The sequence below is a fragment of the Atheta coriaria genome, unplaced genomic scaffold, assembly GCF_025399875.1.
Source record: "Atheta coriaria isolate IRGN ID8LTWV9N9 unplaced genomic scaffold, Caltech_Dcor_3.1 hic_scaffold_1_pilon, whole genome shotgun sequence".
Taxonomy (NCBI): domain Eukaryota; kingdom Metazoa; phylum Arthropoda; class Insecta; order Coleoptera; family Staphylinidae; genus Dalotia; species Dalotia coriaria.
Window position 1 is genome coordinate 6,710,947 of NW_027045443.1, and position 18,846 is coordinate 6,729,792.

Below are 18,846 nucleotides of genomic sequence, written 5' to 3' on the forward strand. Positions count from 1 at the left end.
CATAAAATAATTGCACTCTTTAAATATATAACCCTACAACTACTATAAAACAAAGAAAAACAAGTTGTCAGGACAACTCTTTACTTTTGTAGTATTATTGTCAAAAGTCTGTCTTTATAATTTTAATACTGTCAAGTACGAAAAGCCAAAGTAGAAATACGTTTACAGTTTTACAACAAAATATTTTATTTTGTTAAAAATAGCAATGACTGCAAAGTCAAAACAAATCCAATTCACGTGTTTCGGAGATGATGAAAACGCGTTCTTGGTCGAGTACTGGCGCAGCCCAAGTTTTCAAAAGATTTTAGGCTTCTCCAATCACAACGAGCGCGCGTTGAAAGAGTTGACGGAGGCAATGCTGAAAGAGGGCTATCGGCGAACACAGGCTGAAGTCCTTGAACAACTTCGTTACAATCGGAGACGATATCTACGAAATACAAAGGTATATGGAGATGATAAGCAGCAGCTTTGCAAATGGCCGCTGTATTCGTTGGTACATCAAGTATACGTTAAGCGAGAAGCACAACGGTATGGATAATTTATTTTGATTTTGTTTTAAGTCAAAATTTGAAGCTTATGTGCGTTCACAGACTTGAGTATGTAAAGTCGTATAAATTTGAACGAGTAACAGAAGAAAACCCGAACATTTCAAGTTAGTGGTGATAAATCCACGAGAAGATTTGGAGTTAGATGTATCTGATTTATCAAGTGTTGATACATTTGAAGATATTGATGAGGCACAAAATGATTCACAATTTTGCCATGATGAAAATAATCTTCTAATTAAAAGAACCCGTCGCTTGAAATATTAATGGTAGAACTGGAAAAATCAATGCTCAAAATAACTTAACAGTACCTCGTCAGCAATTACACGGTCGAACTAAAATTGAGCCCGAATTTATTGATATAGAGGAATTGCAGAGATCACACAACTATTGGTGTAACAAACAAGTTCTTGAAGCAAGAAAGGGAGGACATGGAGAAAACTAGTGTTTCGCCGGAAATGCCCAGACTCCTAACGTTTATGATTCTATCAGATGTAGCAATAATTTTGACAGATTTCACCTCCTACAATATCACATCATCCTACAGTTAGCAACAGAACTGCAGGCGTTGATGCAAAAAACATTACACGTAAGAACATGATTAACTTAGACTGAAATACCTGTTTTCATTGTAGGTAAATCAATATTCAAATTCAAATAGATCCGACAAATAACCGTTTTCCACCAAATGGTTTCTGCAGGCCAATCCAATGAGCAAAAGTTTAAATCTACCTTGGCATGCCCTGATCTTGAGAATAATGCTGAGTATTTTGGGGATAATGGTGCATAAAATAATTTAATAAATAATAACCATCAGTACACTGAACAGAAGCATCTTTTTCAGATTCCTCACTTACCCCAGATGAAACAATAGAAGAATGGGAGATGAATTATTATTAAACTTTAAAAATTTGTAAAATCGGATGGTGCTGCCAAGAATACTTATCATGCAATAGGTTAGCATGCATTAATTCAAGTATTAATATGATTTTGTCAACCTGTGATAAAGTTTTGTTAAAAATTTATTGTTAATGTCTATTAATTAATAATCACAACACTATTAAGGCCTAAATTAATGAGTTCAAATCAAGATGTTGCACATTCTTGTTTTGTATTGTAAATCACGGATTTCCATGATGTCAGTTTTGAGTTTAAGCTTCACAATCTCCTGCAGATTGCACCTCGATGGTTCTGCTCTTTTACACCTAATCTTAAGAGTGAATTGTCATTGATTCTCAGCAATGTTCTGCCGGTTATATGATTCTTAAGAAAGAGGTAATTGTATTGCTGAAACAGATCTTCACAGTGTCTGCGTAACCACTTCTGCACGTCGTTCACAGTCCATGAATAAATCGATTTTGGTTTTTCACGGGGTCTTTCATTCGTGACTTTAACCTAAAATCGAACAGAATTTATCAAATATCACATAGAATCGTGACTGTATGAGAGTAATTTGATACTTACCTTTGGTTTTGCGGTATTTATTGTTGCTTCTACCATACTTACAGGCGATTGTCGCTACCTATTAACTCCACGAAGAATATTAAGGAATTTTGACATTCGGCAGGGATGTCGTACCTGTTTTCACTCCATCCTGTTCTAGTCGTGGTTGTACTAGTCGGACATATGTACCTGATTCTACCAGTTTGTGCGCATGCTTCGACTACATTTAGTTTTTTAATACAAAATAAATTGTGTGCAAGAGGGACTTGGATTCTCTTCTTTATAATGTTGTTTATTTGTAAATAGCGTGCACGGACTTATTCCGTTCACAGGTGGTTTGGTGCCTTAATTACAATCTTCGAAACCGGTAGGTTGCTTTTAGTTTTATGAGCAAAAATCAAGCATATACATAGTATATGTAACTGTATTTTTCTCATTAATTAGTTAATTAGTAAAGTGAATAAATGAACCGTTTTATTCAATTATTTTCTAAAATAATTGTATAGGTTAAGCGCACGCCATATCAAACGGTTTTGCCTTGCTGCATTTATGAATAGTGAATGGTTCTATTCATGACCTAAATGATATTACCTATCAGCACTCGAAAGTATGTAAAATATCAGTAAAAGACGTTTTCTTCATGAGAAACAGTTGCTTAACAACAATTTCCGTGACGTGATGCTTATTTGTTGCTTTGGATTTGGTTACGCAATGTTTTCTACAATTCTTTTATCTTGTTGTTACGCTGACATCCGACCTTTTACTTGCGCCATTTGAACTGATTAGCCGGCTTAACATTGATGCGGCTATTATATAGAAATTGAATGCCACAACATTCGATCCTTTCAGCTGACGACAGCGCGATTGCAAACGCTCGCACGTTGCATTAATTCATAAATTACATAAAGTAATTTTTTACATTTTAAGAGAAATGTCTGCAAACGTACTGATTATTGGCGGCGGCGGCAGGGAACATGCGATCGCCTGGTGTATATCGCGCAGTGAAAAGGTCAAGAATATTTACGCCGCCCCCGGGAGCTTTGCCATTGCGCAATTGCCGAAAACCGAAAATGTGCCATTGGATATCAAAAACTTTGAAGTAAGTATAATACTATACCGACTATAATTACATATGCATACTTTTTAATTGTTAATTGTTGCGTGGGTAGGAAGTTGCAAAATGGTGCATAAATAACAAGATCACCGTGGTGGCAGTTGGTCCCGAAGATCCCTCGCGAATGGTATAGCTAATGTCCTAAGCAAAAATGGAATCATGGTTTTGGTCCGGAAAAGACGCGGCTAAAATCGAATCCGATAAGGACTGGTCGAAGGCCTTTATGGATCGCCACAATATTCCTACAGCCAGATGGAAAGCTTTCACAAATGCAAAAGAAGCGAAAGATTTCATAAACAGGTACAATATTTGAACAACATTTTTAAAACGAACTTATATTATGTTATAACTAATTTATTTAGTGCACCATTCCCCGCGTTGGTGGTAAAGCCAGTGGCTTGGCGGCGGGCAAAGGTGTCGTTGTTGCCGCCGACAAGAAAGAAGCCTGCGATGCTGTGGACTTCATTCTCACAGATAAAAAGTTTGGAGTTGCTGGGGAAGTTGTCGTTGTCGAAGAACTCCTTCAAGGTGAAGAGGTTTCGGTTCTTGCTTTTACGGACGGAAAGACTATCAAAGCGATGCTACCCGCTCAAGATCACAAACGCATTTTTAATAACGATCAAGGACCGAACACGGGCGGAATGGGCGCGTACTGTCCATGTCCGCTCTTGAACCAAGACCAATTGAAATACGTACAGGAGGTCGTGCTGCAACGCACCATGGATGGGCTTCAAAGGAGAATTTAAAATTCGTCGGGGTGTTGTACGCGGGGTTGATGTTAACCCCGGATGGACCGAAAGTACTAGAGTTTAATTGCCGCTTTGGTGACCCCGAAACGGAAGTGATACTACCCTTGTTGGAGAGTGATTTCTTTGAAGTGATGCACTCATGTTGTACTGGTAAATTATCGGCGGTTGATCTTCGCTGGAAGCAGAATGTCTCCGCTGTTGGTGTGGTGATGGCTTCACGAGGGTACCCTGAGAGTTCATCTAAGGGTCAGGTCATCAGTGGGATTGAGCAGGTGGATACAATGAAAGATCATGTTGTTTTCATTGTGGTACTGCTATTAAAGACGGTAAGGTGGTGACTAATGGTGGAAGGGTTTTGATTGCGGTTGCAATGGCCCCTCAACTTACAATGGCCGCGGCAAAGGCAACTACGGCTTGTTCAATCATTCGATTCGACGGCGAACAGCACCGCACTGATATTGCACACAAAGGTATCGCCAAGGCCATCCTCAGCAGTGGTAAACTAACATACAAAGCGTCCGGTGTAGACATCACGGCTGGAAATGAGTTGGTGGATCATATTAAACCGTGTGCTAAGTCTACGAATCGGGCTGGCGTCATGGGAGGTTTGGGCGGATTCGGAGGTCTCTTTGATACGAAATTAGCGGGTTATAAGGATCCATTGCTTGTATCTGGTACTGATGGAGTTGGTACTAAATTAAAGATTGCCCAGGAAATGGGCATTCACGATACAATCGGCATTGATCTTGTAGCGATGTGCGTTAATGATGTACTCGCCCATGGTGCTGAACCTTTATTCTTCCTTGATTATTACGCATGCGGGTCTCTGGATGTCCAAGTTGCTAAGCAAGTGGTCACCGGCGTTGCCGAAGGTTGCCGCCAGGCTGGCTGTGCGCTTGTTGGTGGCGAAACCGCTGAAATGCCTGATATGTACCCGCCAGGTGACTACGACGTCGCCGGATTTGCAGTTGGCGCAGTGGAGCGCACCAATCTAATGCCGCACATCGACAAGATCACTCCGGGGACACAGTCATTGCACTACCGTCGTCGGGCGTGCATAGTAATGGATTCAGCTTAGTCAGAAAGATTATGAAAGTCGCTGGTGTGAACTACAAAGACAAAGCGCCTTTCAGTGCAACTGGTAAATCTTTCGGGGAGGAACTACTCACACCCACACAGATCTACATCAAAGCAGTGGTACCCGCGGTGCGTACAGGTAAAGTTAAGGCATTCGCACATATTACGGGTGGTGGTCTCACCGAGAACATTCCACGTGTCCTTACACCTCAATTGGGAGTTCGACTTGATGCACTGAAATGGAAGATACCTGCCGTATTCCCATGGTTGGCGACTGCTGGAGGTGTTAATCAGGATGAATTACTCCGCACTTTCAACTGCGGGATTGGCGGTATTCTCATCGTGAACAAATCCGATGAGGCCGAATTCCTCACCATGCTGAAACATCATGGTGCGACTGTTATCGGCAGCGTGTTTGCACGTCCTGCGGGTACACCCGACGTCATCGTGGACAACTTTGGGGATGCTTGGGAACCACTAATGAAGCAACATGTCCCGCACGTAGTAAAAATGCATTCTGGAAGCAAGAAACGCGTTGGCGTATTAATTTCCGGAAGTGGTACCAATCTGCAGGCACTGATCGATGCTACACAAGATCCGGCGCAGCACATGGGAGCAGAAATAGCGCTGGTTATTTCGAACAAAGATGGCGTTGAAGGTTTACAACGAGCACAACGCGCTGGAATCCCGACAAAGGTACATTTTCATTAAATAATCAAATTATATGATGCAGGAATATTGTTTCTATAGGTTATCAGCTTAAAGAATTACGGATCAAGGGAGGAGTGCGATATGGCAATGCAGGCGGCGTTAATGAACGCCCAAGTGGACTTTATATGCCTGGCTGGATTTATGCGTGTCCTCACTGAGAAATTTACGAATTTGTGGCACGGTAAGATGATCAATGTTCACCCCGCGTTGCTGCCACTTTTAAGGGAACACACGGAGCCAAACAAGCCCTTGAAGCGGGAGTGAGAGTTACCGGATGCACTGTGCATTTCGTCGAGGTAATGCAATTGCAATCAACGAATAGTATAATCAATTTATTCCGCTAGATACAATAACTAAATAGTTATAATTGCAGGCGGATATCGATTCAGGCGCGATTATTGTGCAAGAAGCAGTGCCGATCTTGGTGGGTGACACAGAGGAGACATTGCAGGATCGTCTGCGTCCAGCTGAACATCGCGCCTTCACGAACGCACTGCGTTTACTCGCTACTGGTAAAGCGCGGCTTGGCTCCGACAACAAGATCCAATGGTCCTGAATGTCCAACTATTTACATTTTGAAGTAGGCTTCTAACAAACTGAATAAATTTTTGTGTTCTTGTTGATTCTCGGCTTTACTACTTGCGTTTTCCTGCCTTTTGATCCGTTTAGAATCGGCTGGTCGGGCATGTTTGAGCGTCGTGTCTGCTTCCCGCTTGAGTTCGATCTGGGTCATTTGCTTGTTCAAGATTGGCACGACCAGATTGAATTTGTCAATTTTTGTTAATTGCGATAATATCTTTGGTAAACTTCTGAATGGTGTACTCCCATTCAACCAGGTCGTACTCGTTGAGCGGAAGCGGGCCGAAATTGGCTCTCTCCGTGGCTAATTCCTGCCTGAACTTGTCAATCTCCTCTCGTATCTCCTTTTGCAGCGTTATCCACTCGGGTGTAAATCCATTGTCGATCAACACTTGATTGATCTTGTGTGTCACAAAGTCCACGTATGGGTTTACGTCCGAGTGGGTTTTCAGCGGTTTGCCGGAACCGGAAAGATTGCTGAACTCGCCCTTGGACATCGATTCTTGAATCAAGTCTTCAACTAACCGATCAAAACCATATCTAAAAAGAAATACCAATTAGAATTTCAGACATGTGTACTGTTTGAAAAAAAATACTTGGTTTTAATTTTATGTTTTGCGGAACTTTCTTTTCAACAAGTGAATTTTCCTCAGCTGTAACTTTGGCAATTCGATGCTTGAGGACATTGTCCGCCGCGTTCATGACGCGCATTTGCCTGTACTGTTTCTCGCGTTGAAAGGGTGTTCCAGAACCAACTCCTTCATTGGATAAATATTGCCGGTGTTGAGGCGCAGTGTGTTTGATGTCAGGAGTATCTTGCTCTTCGCTCATGCTGTATTGGTCTTCAACGTCCCAACGCTCTCTCGCCTTTTTCTGAATCAAAGTGCGAAACGCTTGATCAACTTCCTGAAATTTCTGTAAGTTGCCATTTGGATTATCCGGGTGGTATTTTTCGCGAGATGTAAATAAGCTCGGCGAATCTGTTCCTGATCACAGGTTTCAGGGATTTCCAAAATTTGACAGCACTTCTGCAAGCATCAACAGTTTGGTAAGAAGTATTTTGTGTTTATGAGTTGTGTAAAACTCACTTTATATTCGCGTTCTTTTCGGCTTTTGGTATTGAAATTCTGCAATCCTATGAAATATCTTTGAATGTTGCGTCTTTGCGTGCTGGAAATTTGTGATGTAAAGTACAGCGCCATCTCGGCAGCGCAAACTGCGATAGAAAGTGCAGTGTTATTAAACAGTGTTAGCACTTGTTAAAAACTATGCCGTTTTGATTGTTAATGATGTCGTTCGGATTAGAATGCATGAAGTCGTCAGCAATGCGCGAATCGAGCGATTTATTTGCGAAAATCTTGTTTCCGCTGGTTCGAATGTCGCGCCAGCGGCTCTGCGCATGTGCGGCCGGAGTAACTGCGTGTTAAGACGCAAGGGAACTATGTACTCTGACAATATACTGTTTGGTGTATTCGGTTTCGGCTGGTTCTGCTGATTGCTCGCTGTTGATTCCTCGCAGCACTGTGGCAGAGTTCGCGTGACGTCAGTCCGTTTCCAATATGGGGAGAAGAAGAAAGGCAAGAAGCGCAAGGAGGTACCACCTTTTGATAACGTAGATCAAGAATCGAACCCAAGTTGCACCCGCGGTCGACGGCGCGGTGCGACCGCCAGGGCTCTAGCACTCAGGCGCCTGGGGACGTTGCAATCTGCGTCGCGCTCTCCGGCTGGCTGACGTTGCTGTTTTCGGCGTGCTTCTATCTCGTGAACGATGTTACATCGCAGTGCACGCGGCGCGTTTTATTCATGATTGTGCGATGAGGGATGACATGTTCGAAGCGGTGATCGAAAAGTGCGCGGGTGACGTTTGATCGACGATGCGTGCCGAGCGAACGGGCGCCTAACGGTTAATTGCTCTAGTATGCGGTGTCGTCATGGAACGACGGCACGTTTGTTTTCGGCTATGCGATGATTGTTTTCCTGTTACCTGTTTGCTTGTATCCACCGACGTCGCGATTGAGATCAAAACAAATGTCGTGTTTGATTGCAACTAGCGCCTTCCCCAATGCACTAGTTAGCCAAATATAAATTAAGCTTTAGTTGCAAACTAACAACCAACAAGTTATGCATGCCCAAGTACATAATAATACCATTACTGTTCCATTTTCTCTCATGCATGTTAATAAATTAAATTTGTATCATTTTGAGTTTACTATTGGTTTTATTTAATGTTATGTTATTGTATGTTGTAGGGCTTTGTACCGGCTGGAGAAGAAGTGGTAGAGAAGCCTGGTAAAGATGAGTATGCACTGGCGAAATGGATGCGCAAGAACGTCGCAATCAAAAGACCAAGTTTATGAATCACATAGTCGAATACTTCACGGCCGCGAAAGCGATCGATGCCTTACTTGAGTCGAAGTTTGCCAGTGGTGACAATGCGTTGTTCGCCAACCGGGAGGAGGTGGTCGACTACCTGCAGTTGATGCTGGAACACAAATTCTTCCACCGGGCGCGGAAGATCCCCGTCTCGGAGGCAGAACTTAAAGGCAAAGGCAAAAGGATAAGAAAGCCGTCAACAGCGATACCGACGCTGAAAAGAAGGAGAAGGAAAAGGATAAGAACACCGATGCGGAGAGCAGCGTCGTCGAAGGTAAGCCGGACACGACGAATAGTGAGAAAGTCCAGCGGAAACGCAAGATTCGTCTCGATATGCACAATGACCAAGTGTTCGTCGACGGGTTAGACGCGTACGTGTGGATTTACGATCCGATTCCGTTTCACTACTGGATTATTGGCACGTTGCTGGTGCTGGGCGCCATCGGCGTGTGCTTATTCCCGTTGTGGCCGCCGTCCGTGCGCCTTGGAGTTTATTATCTCTCGGTAGCAGCTGCCGGCTTTCTCGTTTTATCATACTATTGGTGATTGTGCGTCTGATTGTTTTCTGTCTGGTGTGGATGTTAACCGCCGGGAAGCATCATATATGGATATTACCGAACCTCACCGAGGATGTTGGGTTCTTTGCTTCTTTCTATCCGCTTTACAAGGTTTGTTTGACGGCCAATTTATGACGTATATAAATGTATTCTAATGATTTGCTTGCAGTATGAATATAAGGGCAGCGAATCAACTGCCAAGAAAAAGAAGAAAAAGACAAAGACTCGGACGCCGAGAATGAGAACGACGATGACCCGGAATGCAAGACAGACGACACCGAGCCGCTGCTGAGTAAGCACGAAGGTGGCGACACGCCGCCCACGCCGGATACCAACCAACCGTCGGAGAGCGAATCGGAGTCGAGCCAGCGCTCCAGCACCGGCAAGGACTTCGAAATGGTTGACAAGGACGAAGACTTCGATGACAACGCGGAGTCGTAACTTCACTTTACTGAACTTCCGCGTTCAATAATGGGTAATCTATAATTTAAATAATTCAATTCTATTCTTAGGTAAATGATGCAATGTGAGATTCAAATGACGTGAGACCTTAATTTACATGCTATTTTCTGGATTGATTTACAACTATCGTAGACAGAGTAATATATATAGATATATATGATGATATTAATTAAGCAAAACAATTTCGGATGGCGAACACATGTAACTTGCTTTATATCTGTTGTGAAATCTTTATCTTCACACATTTAAGTTAATATACTGTGTAGAGATTGTATGAAAAAATGATACTGTTAATTCGGAATTATGTAGAAACTTTCAAACTCGCGTGCTCACAGTTAAGTAAGTGCATGTGTAGGATGCTAATCCGCTTTGCGACAACTATGCAACCGACAGATATTGGTTCTTATGTCTGGTGCTAATGATAAAGCATTTTTTATTATTATTTATGAACGCATTGTTTTATCTTGAGATTGTGAACTTGTTTGCGTATGGAAGTATGTATATTATGTTGTTCTTGATCAGCGCATTTATAAAGATGTATTAGTTAGATAAATAATAATATTGTGTTAAATACTGCGCTATTTGTTGCCCGCGCTTACCATACAATTGAATACAGATTGAAGAACGCGCTCCGAATAATAGCAGCGACAGTGGTAAATGTTTATTTAGACTAACATTCTTAAAGTAATGAAATCATTTACAATTTACTACACCCAAAACCGTAGAGAATTAGTTTCCCGCGGACAAGTCATTCATGTGCATAGTTTTGAAGACAGATTTTTGCATTTTGTTTTAAAACGAAAGAAATAAATTTAATCAAAAACGTCAATCCTTACAGATGTTCCTGATGCATCGGTACGACCAATTAGAGAGAATGATTCTCCCTTTTGAATAATTAAGTTCTACGCAATTTCTATAAAAACAGAAAATTCGTGTCAAATATATTCCTTAGAGAATGTGCAAACACTAGAAAAACTAATAACACTAAAAGTACTCACAAAGACAGTGTCTGAATCTTCAAGCCATGGCCGCCGGGTTGGCTCTTCGCTAAAATAACGACACAAATTTATTCAGAAGAGGTGTGTGCAAAAGATATAAAGATATTTATTAAAAGTGATGGAAAACCTATAATAGGCATCACATATATATTTTGCGTCTACCAACGTATTTAATATAGTTCCTATGCACTATCTTCTTGCTGTATGATTTTGCACGGAAGCGTAGTTGATGTATGCGTTTGTAGTTTTATTGGACGTTGATTTTGCGAGAAGCACAATTTGGTGATGGCCTCAATATCGGCACGTTGATGATTCATTTGTTCATTTCTCAAGATGTGCGTGTATGCGCCCGTTTTCATTGTCAAAGGCTTGGGATAAGAAGCCATAAATGTACTTGGAATTGTGCAGGGAATTTTAAGGACGATAGGTTCTGTGGGTAACGGTATATATTGCTGTAGATATTGTGTTTCAGGATGCATTTGATACAAGAGTCGATCGTGCAGAATACCCGATTTGTCAATTGAATGATTTGTAACCGTCTGAGAGTCCGTTTTGGCAATTTTGAAGTTTTAATTGGTTTGTCGGGGCATTCGCGTTTGGTACCTTTGGGATATGTTGATGCGATGACAGGTACCGTAGTGGGTGTCTCGAAACCCTTTCCTGCATCGTTTCTATATAAATTTTGTAATTACCAGCTCCATTGACAATAATCGTTGACGAATTTTTGCTCTCTCTTTCACTTTTGGACTTGACGTTGAGTTACTTGGAAGCGTGTTCCCAAGTCTTATATTATTATCAAATGGTACTGTGCCCCATGATGTTACAGACTTACCTTCATCCGAAAATGGCATTTTTATATTATTGGTCTATGCTTGAGACGAATGACTTGACAATTACAACGGGCATGGTCTGCTGCCCGTGGCAGCACAGTAATTGTTTAGAATTCTACGATTGGTGATATTCGATCGCAAAACAATTGCAACGCTCGTTTATACGATTTGTTCACCATATCGAAAGGTACCTGACACCTATATTTGTGTTTTTGTATCATACTAAACAGCAAAGTTTACCTTGATAATCACGCACGAACTAATTATTGGGGTTTTGTGTAATACGAAATTTTTAAGAAAAATTAGATTCCTATTTGCTTCGACTTTGTCTGGTACTCTTCTTTGTCTTTTCTTCGACGAGATTTTGACGATCTTTTATAGTCCTCTTCGGGCGCTCTCCTAGACTGCATTTGATCCTTCTTGGGCTATCCTCTCTTTCGGTGGCATTATTTTCTGGTCCTCTTTCGACCCTTTTCTTTGATTGTGCTTGTTTCTCTATGAATCCTTGGTTTCTTGCTTGTGAAACCTATTAATTAACTTTGGGAGGGGCTTGAGATTTTACTGTACATGCATTGGGAGGATATCTTTTTAGGCTCTTTGCGAGGTAAACATTTTTAATTTTCCATCTCTGGAAACGTCCTTGAAATGCTCACGAATAATTGGTACTTCTGTTTCTTCACAAATGTAGAATATCTAAAACTATAATGTGCGATTACTACTTGAAAAAATCATCTGAAACAAAATGATATTAAGATAATATTTTCAAGATATTGTGTCCTTGAAGACTTGTTTTTTCTAGTTTAGAAAATGAATTCGGTTTATCGCACTTTTCTTGTTAACTATTAAAGCTAACGGTAAATCTTTTTCAAATTCGTATCTAGTGAAAGTAGAAAAAATGAATTAGTGCACGAGGTAGACGTTTTCCATCCCATGTTTTTAGTTTCGGGCAAAATGAAGATGCCGTGAATGGTGTAAAGGACCTTCTGAACTTTAATATGACGGGAAGAAACTCGAAATAAATAAATTAACGATTCTATCTGATCTGCGGGTTGCCTACTATTAGTGTATGTATTCCGTAGAAGCGTTTGCTCTAACCTCTGAAATTAATATTAATAAAATTGCAGAATGGGAGGTGAAGGAGTCCTTCCTAATAGATATGGTGGTGGTCCGCACGGTCTCGGTGACCCTAATGATCGTTCGTTGCGAAAGGTGGAGATCGAAGTAATGATCCCTAAAAATGCGAGACATCGCCAAGGTAGAAAAATGTCCTGAAGAAGTTCTTAAGTTCTCAGAGTGTTGCAGCAAAATTCACTGCTGATGGTATTTTCCTGTCGCAACGAGAACACTGCGCTCAAAGACTGCCTAGGAGATGGTACCAGGACGAGGAGTTCAAAAACGTTGCACCAATGAGTATCTTGCAGAAAGAAGTGAATACCGGAGAACTGGCATCAAACAGAAGCAGAAAGGCAGGTTGCCAGTGTCAATGTAAAGTAGAGCACTCCACTTGTTAGGTCCTGTAACATAATAAAATATAGCTGTTATTAAATTATTGCATCTTCAGTTTCCATTCTACTCACAACAAGGATTGAATTACAGTGTATTTCATGCAGCCTGTGTCAGAGTTTGTAATGCAAGACTTCCTTCCTTACTTCTTCTGCAAAATTATTCATGCATAATAAGATACAATCCAAAACAAAAATTACGCATTAATTTCTGTTTTTGTTGATATATTTGATTGAAAAACATTCATGCATGATTAAAGTCATATAAATTGCGTTTTTGAATGATTAAAACGCAAAAAGATCTTATTTAAGCAACAGAATCAATAGACCAGTGTCTTATTAGTGACTGCCATTAAATATTCCGTAAAATCTGAATCAATTTCCATCTGCCTATACAAAAAGCGATAATACTAAAATGCTAAAAGGCTAAATCCTGTGCTGTAATGTTGGTTGTCTATATTAGTGACACAACGTTTGTTTTTTCATGTCAAGAAGCGCATTCGAGTGTGTTTTATAGTAAAATGTTTGCGCTTAATTGCGCAAATATGCAATAAACGGCCAATCAACAGCATCAAACAACAAAAGTAAACACGCCGTATCTTTGTAATTTGCTTTAATTACAAAGCTATTATAGCCTGAGTTGCCTTAAAACGCATGCTGTGGCGGGTATTCTTGTGGAGAACAACCGTTAAAATCGTTGCCGCGTCTCTGTAATTTGTAGCACTGTTTGATCGGCGGCGCGCATTCGCCAACATCACATTATTTGCATGCGAAATGTGGCATTAGGCGCTTGAAAGCGGCCTGCACCGCTCCGCGAGTGAGCAATTACGAAGAACCGGAGTGGATTTTTGGCGCCCGATGATATATTGAAAACATTTGTGCGGATACGCCAACGACATTTCATTAACTTCGTGGACGTCGCCACGTTTAAGCTGATGGCACATTACGACCACGAAAGAAACGCAAAATATCGGTTTGCAAATTTCTCCGGAAAGTCGGCGCTCGTATGGGCCGTGACTAATTCGTGCGGTCGCATGTCATCTTAGAACGAGCAGCAGAGGAATGAATATGCGTGCAACGCCCCAAATATATTAATGATACTAATCATGTGCACGTTTGCTGCTTCCAACTAACGCCGCGGACCACCCAATGACGAAAAGTTCGACGGGAAGTGAGAAGCAAACTGATATTAAGCGACGATCACAACAAATTTCCGATGCGTCGTATGCTGTTGTGGTGAATATGATTCATGTCGTTGATATTCAATTGTGAAAGTTCTTTTAAAGCTGAATGTACAATGCGATAATAGATTAATAGATGTTTTCTATCAGAAACAGATTTGTATCGGGCGGTGCGCCGCGTGTCGATGCTCGGATGGCGAAAGATTAAGGGTAACGACGCAACGCGACCAACAAGGGGAACCACCCGACTATCCATTTGATGACTAGTATCTAGTGGGAATATGGGAATTAACACCACCGCAAATTCGCCGGCGTGCTGCTTTTCTGCTTACGGATGGCGGATGGTATAATCCCTGCAAGACCCCGGCAAGATCTCCCCGCGGGCGAGTTTGCGTTTACGTTTGCTCGTGTTTGGATAATTCGGCGCATTCTAGGGGAGAGCTGAGGCGATGCGTCGGCTAATAGAGTGCACATGGAGAAATAGTGATGGTCGCACCACCCCTAGCAAGTTCTTAAAAAGGGGAAACGGCTTTTCTTTCTCGAACAGCTCGCATTATGAACCTCGACCTCGAATCAATCTATATTCATGCGTAGATGGTAGGTATATTCACAGGTTCACGCGCTAATAACTTCGCTGATGATTATATTCTTACTAACTTTCAACTAGACAATCATAATCGGGACGTGATCATAAGCAGCAAATGTTTGAGAGAGTTTTAAGCACACATCGATAAATCAACGAAAAGCAATTATTAAATTAGCATAAATAATGAGTGTCGAATGGTTTGTAACTGTACTATACCGTCCTTTCGGAATTTTAATTGAGTAGCTATCCAATTTTTATTAAGCGAATAGAAGATAATAAGATGAAATATATGTGATGGGAAGCTTCATGGGCAGTATGAGTCCAATCAAAATATTCTCTGCCCGGCGGACATGATTTGTTACTCCTACGAATCTGACGCAAGTTTTTGAGTTAAAAAGTAAACGCAAGACATTAAAAGTGCATAAGACGCACCGCGAGTATATTACAATAATTGTGCCTCTTTTCGAGGAACCAGACGCACCAAATTCATCGCAGACTCGCCATAGCAAGATTAATAAAACGATCAAAAAGTTAATTACGCTCGCCGTCCGTCGTAAAGCTGTCACACAGTGAGTATGATTATGTCATAACCGAAAATATCACCTTTATTAACCGATGAGGCACTCCGAAAACTATGCATACTAATGGTTGAGCGGCTACCAAATTTCACGTCTTCGAGATGCATGTGCATGTGCAGTTAGTCCGCAATTATGCAAACACAGACAAGCTGTGGCGCAGCCGATGGACGTGAAAATGTGACGAAAAGCAACGAACGAAATGGTTAATGAATAACGCAAAGAAAGGAAGATATAAAGCGCAGACTGGACGACGGCGTGAAGAAGTGAAGCAGACGCGCGCGCGAGGACGTTGAACCAGCACGGCGACTTTTGAGACGTTTCACGAAACTGGCTAGAATGACGGAATTACGGAATTTAATTATAAATTTATTGCCTCCGCCTCATGTGCCTTTGTTTCTTTGCGTATGCAGTTTGCGATTGTATTAAAATATCATCTATTTGTTAGTTTCTCCGAAATCGGCGCGCGGTCGGTTTGTTTATTTGTTTCGCAGCGCGGCGAGCGCTAAAATGAGGATGAGGTTTTCCAAAATGAACAATGCCTAGTGTGCCGTTATGACAACATGGTGGCAGCGTCGTGCGTGTGTGTTTATCGGATTAATTCACACACCGGAGTCGCCACGATGCTACGAACGATCAATCCATGGGTTGGCACAACAAAGGTGAGCTTATCGGGATTGGTTTCAGCGGCGGAAATGACAAATCACTTGTTCTGTTATGTTGCGTTTTGATTTACATTAACGCGCCGTTAAATTACAATTTCCGGATGTCGCCACGGCTTCTTATGTCGTCACCTCGGGGTGACTTTTTATCTGCGCACTCCAAGTCTCGCCGGTTATCTGTTTCAGACGTTAAGTGCGGTGATATTTTGAAACAAGATAATTCCATGTGTTCTGACCGCGTGCGATTTACACATGCAGGCACGAATATCACCAGATACAAATCTCGGCGTGCCATTAAAGCAGCGATTAACGGCGAAACTATGCGGCAACCCTTCGCTGCGAAACGTCTGCGCGGGGATTAAACACCTTGGCGCGCCCGACGAACGCCAGATTTATTTGCGTCCGTTTCGCGACGCCCGCGTATGTAAATGCAAATGCAACGGAGTTACACATACGAGTATTGTGTAGATAGTTATTTAACATTTAGCGTGGCGCACACGAGCGCATTGTGCGCATACGGTGCGCAGAAATGCGCGACACCGGGGAGGCAAAAGAAGTAAAATAATAAATAGAAAAATCAACGCGGCGGGCCATCGGGTCACCGTCTGCTTCAATGAATGTGTGCGTGTATGTCTTCTTAGCTTGGTCTGACACATCGCCCACACTTGTTTATTCAGCTCGGGAATGTGCACACGACAGCTTACAGCGTTACGTGCAATCCGAGCGCTAAAACAAACACAAAACACTCAAAAGTCGCAATCAAGCGAAACCAAAACAAAAATCACATTCCACAACGTGGTCCGAATTGTCCTTAGTTGCACTTACAACCAACACCGTGTTTTTAGCGTGCACATTCAGGAAAATGAGTAAGAAAATTAGAATGAAAGTTCTTCCTACCGGCTTTCCGCACAGAGTGGCGAGTAAATAAGAAAACTTCAGTGGTTGTGAAAACAGTGTGCGAAAAGTTTCCAGCTTATGCACCACGCTATTACCTTGCCATCAACGGTTTGTCGCATCCCAGACTTCCGTATTCTACTTTTGGGCGAAGCACTTTCAGCGCATTTCGCGCATCTTTCTGTGATGCTCGTCGTCTCCGTGCGCCGCTTTCTGCTTTTATTTTGTACAAGTTTTTAAATTAGTTTTTATATAACATGATTATAGACGTTTCTTTTTGGCTGTTTACCAATAGGAGTAACGAGACAAAACATAAAATCATTTTAGCTCACAAGTTTAAAAAGTTTCCGAGTGTTTCTTGGCTGCAAGCTGGTTTTCTTATGGTAAGTTGATATTTTCTTGAAGAAAGACTTCTTGTCGCCTTTTGCGTTTCGAGCTTTCAACGCGTTGAAGTTGGAATAAGTTAGCAACACGTTTGGGATAATGGTATCCCTGTTTCACGTGAACATACACGTATGTTTATTAGCTGGGCGCGGGGGTGCGGGGCGCGATGCGTTTGTTTGTTCGCAGTCAACACGCTCGCGCGATAGGATCCTTTACGGCGACGCAGAAGACGGTGCCGAACATCTTCGTAGATCTGCGTGCGTACGAAATACAAATATTTGATGGGCGCGATTGAAGCGGCGGATGGAATGCTATTCACTTTTTGGGGAGCGCAATCCTCCACGTTCAAGTGTGTACTTCTTGTGGGGTAATTTCGGAACTTATTGTGATGTAACTCAAATATTTTATCAAAAGTAAATGGATATTTTCAAGTTTCATTTCTATCGTAAGTAGAAAATTGATAAAACATCAAATTGAGGACGATGGTGGGGAATACATACCCGGGAGTAATAAAAAAATTAATAAACAGTTGTGAATTGGTTGGCTATTTTTATGACAGCCATCAACAAAGCGTTATTTTTGCGTTAACTGGCCGTAGTCTATAAAAATACAATTTTGCATTTTTCTTTAAATTAGTAAATATTATCGGGCAGCTAGTAATTTAGTAATTATGATTACAAAGGCGCCGCTGTGAAGCATGGAATAATCACAATCAGTGTTAGTCGAGCCAGCGTTTCGATTGGATTGTGATTCCAAATGTCGATCAATAGCGAACGATTGGCGGCGTGGCTAGAACAGCGCCAAAATAGACACAATAGCAAAACGAGTGCAGCCGCACGCCGGCCGCAGGCAAAAGTGCCGGACAAATAGACGAGCTCGAGCAGGACAAGCGCGCCCAGGACGTCGGCGCACGTAGGACACGAACGGCGGGCGAAATATGCTCGAAACGCTCCAAATGCAGTCTCGGTGCCGGTCGTAGTGGCCGGTGGGAAGGTGGAATTACAAACCGACCGACAGCGAGCCGTCCACGCTCGAACGATTCGCACACATCGCGCGCAACGCTTCAATCGGCCGTGCCATGAAATGACAGAGAAGGAGCAAGATTGAATGACAACGCTGTCCCAATTTTAACACCACTGATATCGATAAAGATATATTCTGTGTCTATCTAGATCGTGCGTGCACATCCGAGGGTTGGGTGGGATTTGATAGGGTCACCAATCTAATTTAGAAATTGAAACACCGGACTTATTTCTCCATTAATAAACCCAGCGCAAACACAAACGCCGGAATGAAAATGATTGCCGCTCAATTTTCGCTGCCTGGCGTAATACACGTAATTATCTGCGCTGAGTTATGGCGGCACACAAAGGACGAAAATTGAAAAGTGAAGCAGGCGCTGCGACGTGACATATGAAACATGAGGAGCATGAAAAGGCGGCCGGCGGAAAAACCTCCGCGCCTCCACATTCGCCGATGATCAATTACGTTGTTAAGGGTAACAATCTTCAGGTTGGAAGCTGGGGCCGTACTCGCGCGAGCATTACACTCCATCATATTCGGTGCAGCGGTCGGCGTAATGGGGAGGAAAGGCAAAACGAGCCGCGAGTGAAACCTACGTACA

At 42.2% G+C, this 18,846-nt stretch overlaps 4 protein-coding genes and 2 long non-coding RNA genes across 6 annotated transcripts; 3 read left to right on the forward strand and 3 right to left on the reverse strand.

Annotated features, from left to right (window-relative positions):
* Positions 1-125: 125 nt before the first annotated feature.
* LOC135796419 (uncharacterized) lies at positions 126-1,568 on the forward strand. The gene is made up of 3 exons (XR_010549340.1): positions 126-528; positions 591-1,327; positions 1,390-1,568. It is a non-coding gene; the product is annotated as an uncharacterized lncRNA (long non-coding RNA).
* ave (Protein aveugle) lies at positions 1,555-2,557 on the reverse strand. Its single transcript, XM_065308422.1, is given in 3 exon segments — positions 1,555-1,718; positions 1,721-1,940; positions 2,010-2,557. Coding segments are annotated over 3 exon segments (348 nt in total). The 5' UTR covers positions 2,046-2,557; the 3' UTR covers positions 1,555-1,626.
* Positions 2,558-2,815: 258 nt separating this feature from the next.
* On the forward strand, positions 2,816-6,262 carry Gart (trifunctional purine biosynthetic protein adenosine-3 Gart). The gene is given in 12 exon segments (XM_065308386.1): positions 2,816-3,087; positions 3,158-3,218; positions 3,221-3,263; positions 3,265-3,402; positions 3,465-3,484; positions 3,487-3,828; positions 3,831-4,145; positions 4,148-4,864; positions 4,867-5,624; positions 5,679-5,853; positions 5,856-5,935; positions 6,013-6,262. Coding segments are annotated over 12 exon segments (3,000 nt in total). The 5' UTR covers positions 2,816-2,919; the 3' UTR covers positions 6,196-6,262.
* LOC135796386 (dnaJ homolog subfamily C member 28) lies at positions 5,957-8,273 on the reverse strand. The gene is given in 7 exon segments (XM_065308399.1): positions 5,957-6,418; positions 6,420-6,758; positions 6,815-6,836; positions 6,839-7,174; positions 7,177-7,246; positions 7,307-7,434; positions 8,203-8,273. Coding segments are annotated over 6 exon segments (1,092 nt in total). The 5' UTR covers positions 7,421-7,434; positions 8,203-8,273; the 3' UTR covers positions 5,957-6,207.
* A 195-nt stretch (positions 8,274-8,468) lies between these two features.
* Trp1 (translocation protein 1) lies at positions 8,469-10,181 on the forward strand. The gene is given in 6 exon segments (XM_065308410.1): positions 8,469-8,549; positions 8,552-8,767; positions 8,770-9,114; positions 9,117-9,259; positions 9,318-9,363; positions 9,366-10,181. Coding segments are annotated over 6 exon segments (987 nt in total). The 5' UTR covers positions 8,469-8,536; the 3' UTR covers positions 9,590-10,181.
* LOC135796412 (uncharacterized) lies at positions 9,703-12,972 on the reverse strand. Its single transcript, XR_010549333.1, has 2 exons — positions 10,609-12,972; positions 9,703-10,523 (listed from the first exon to the last, which is right to left on the reverse strand). It is a non-coding gene; the product is annotated as an uncharacterized lncRNA (long non-coding RNA).
* Positions 12,973-18,846: the final 5,874 nt, after the last annotated feature.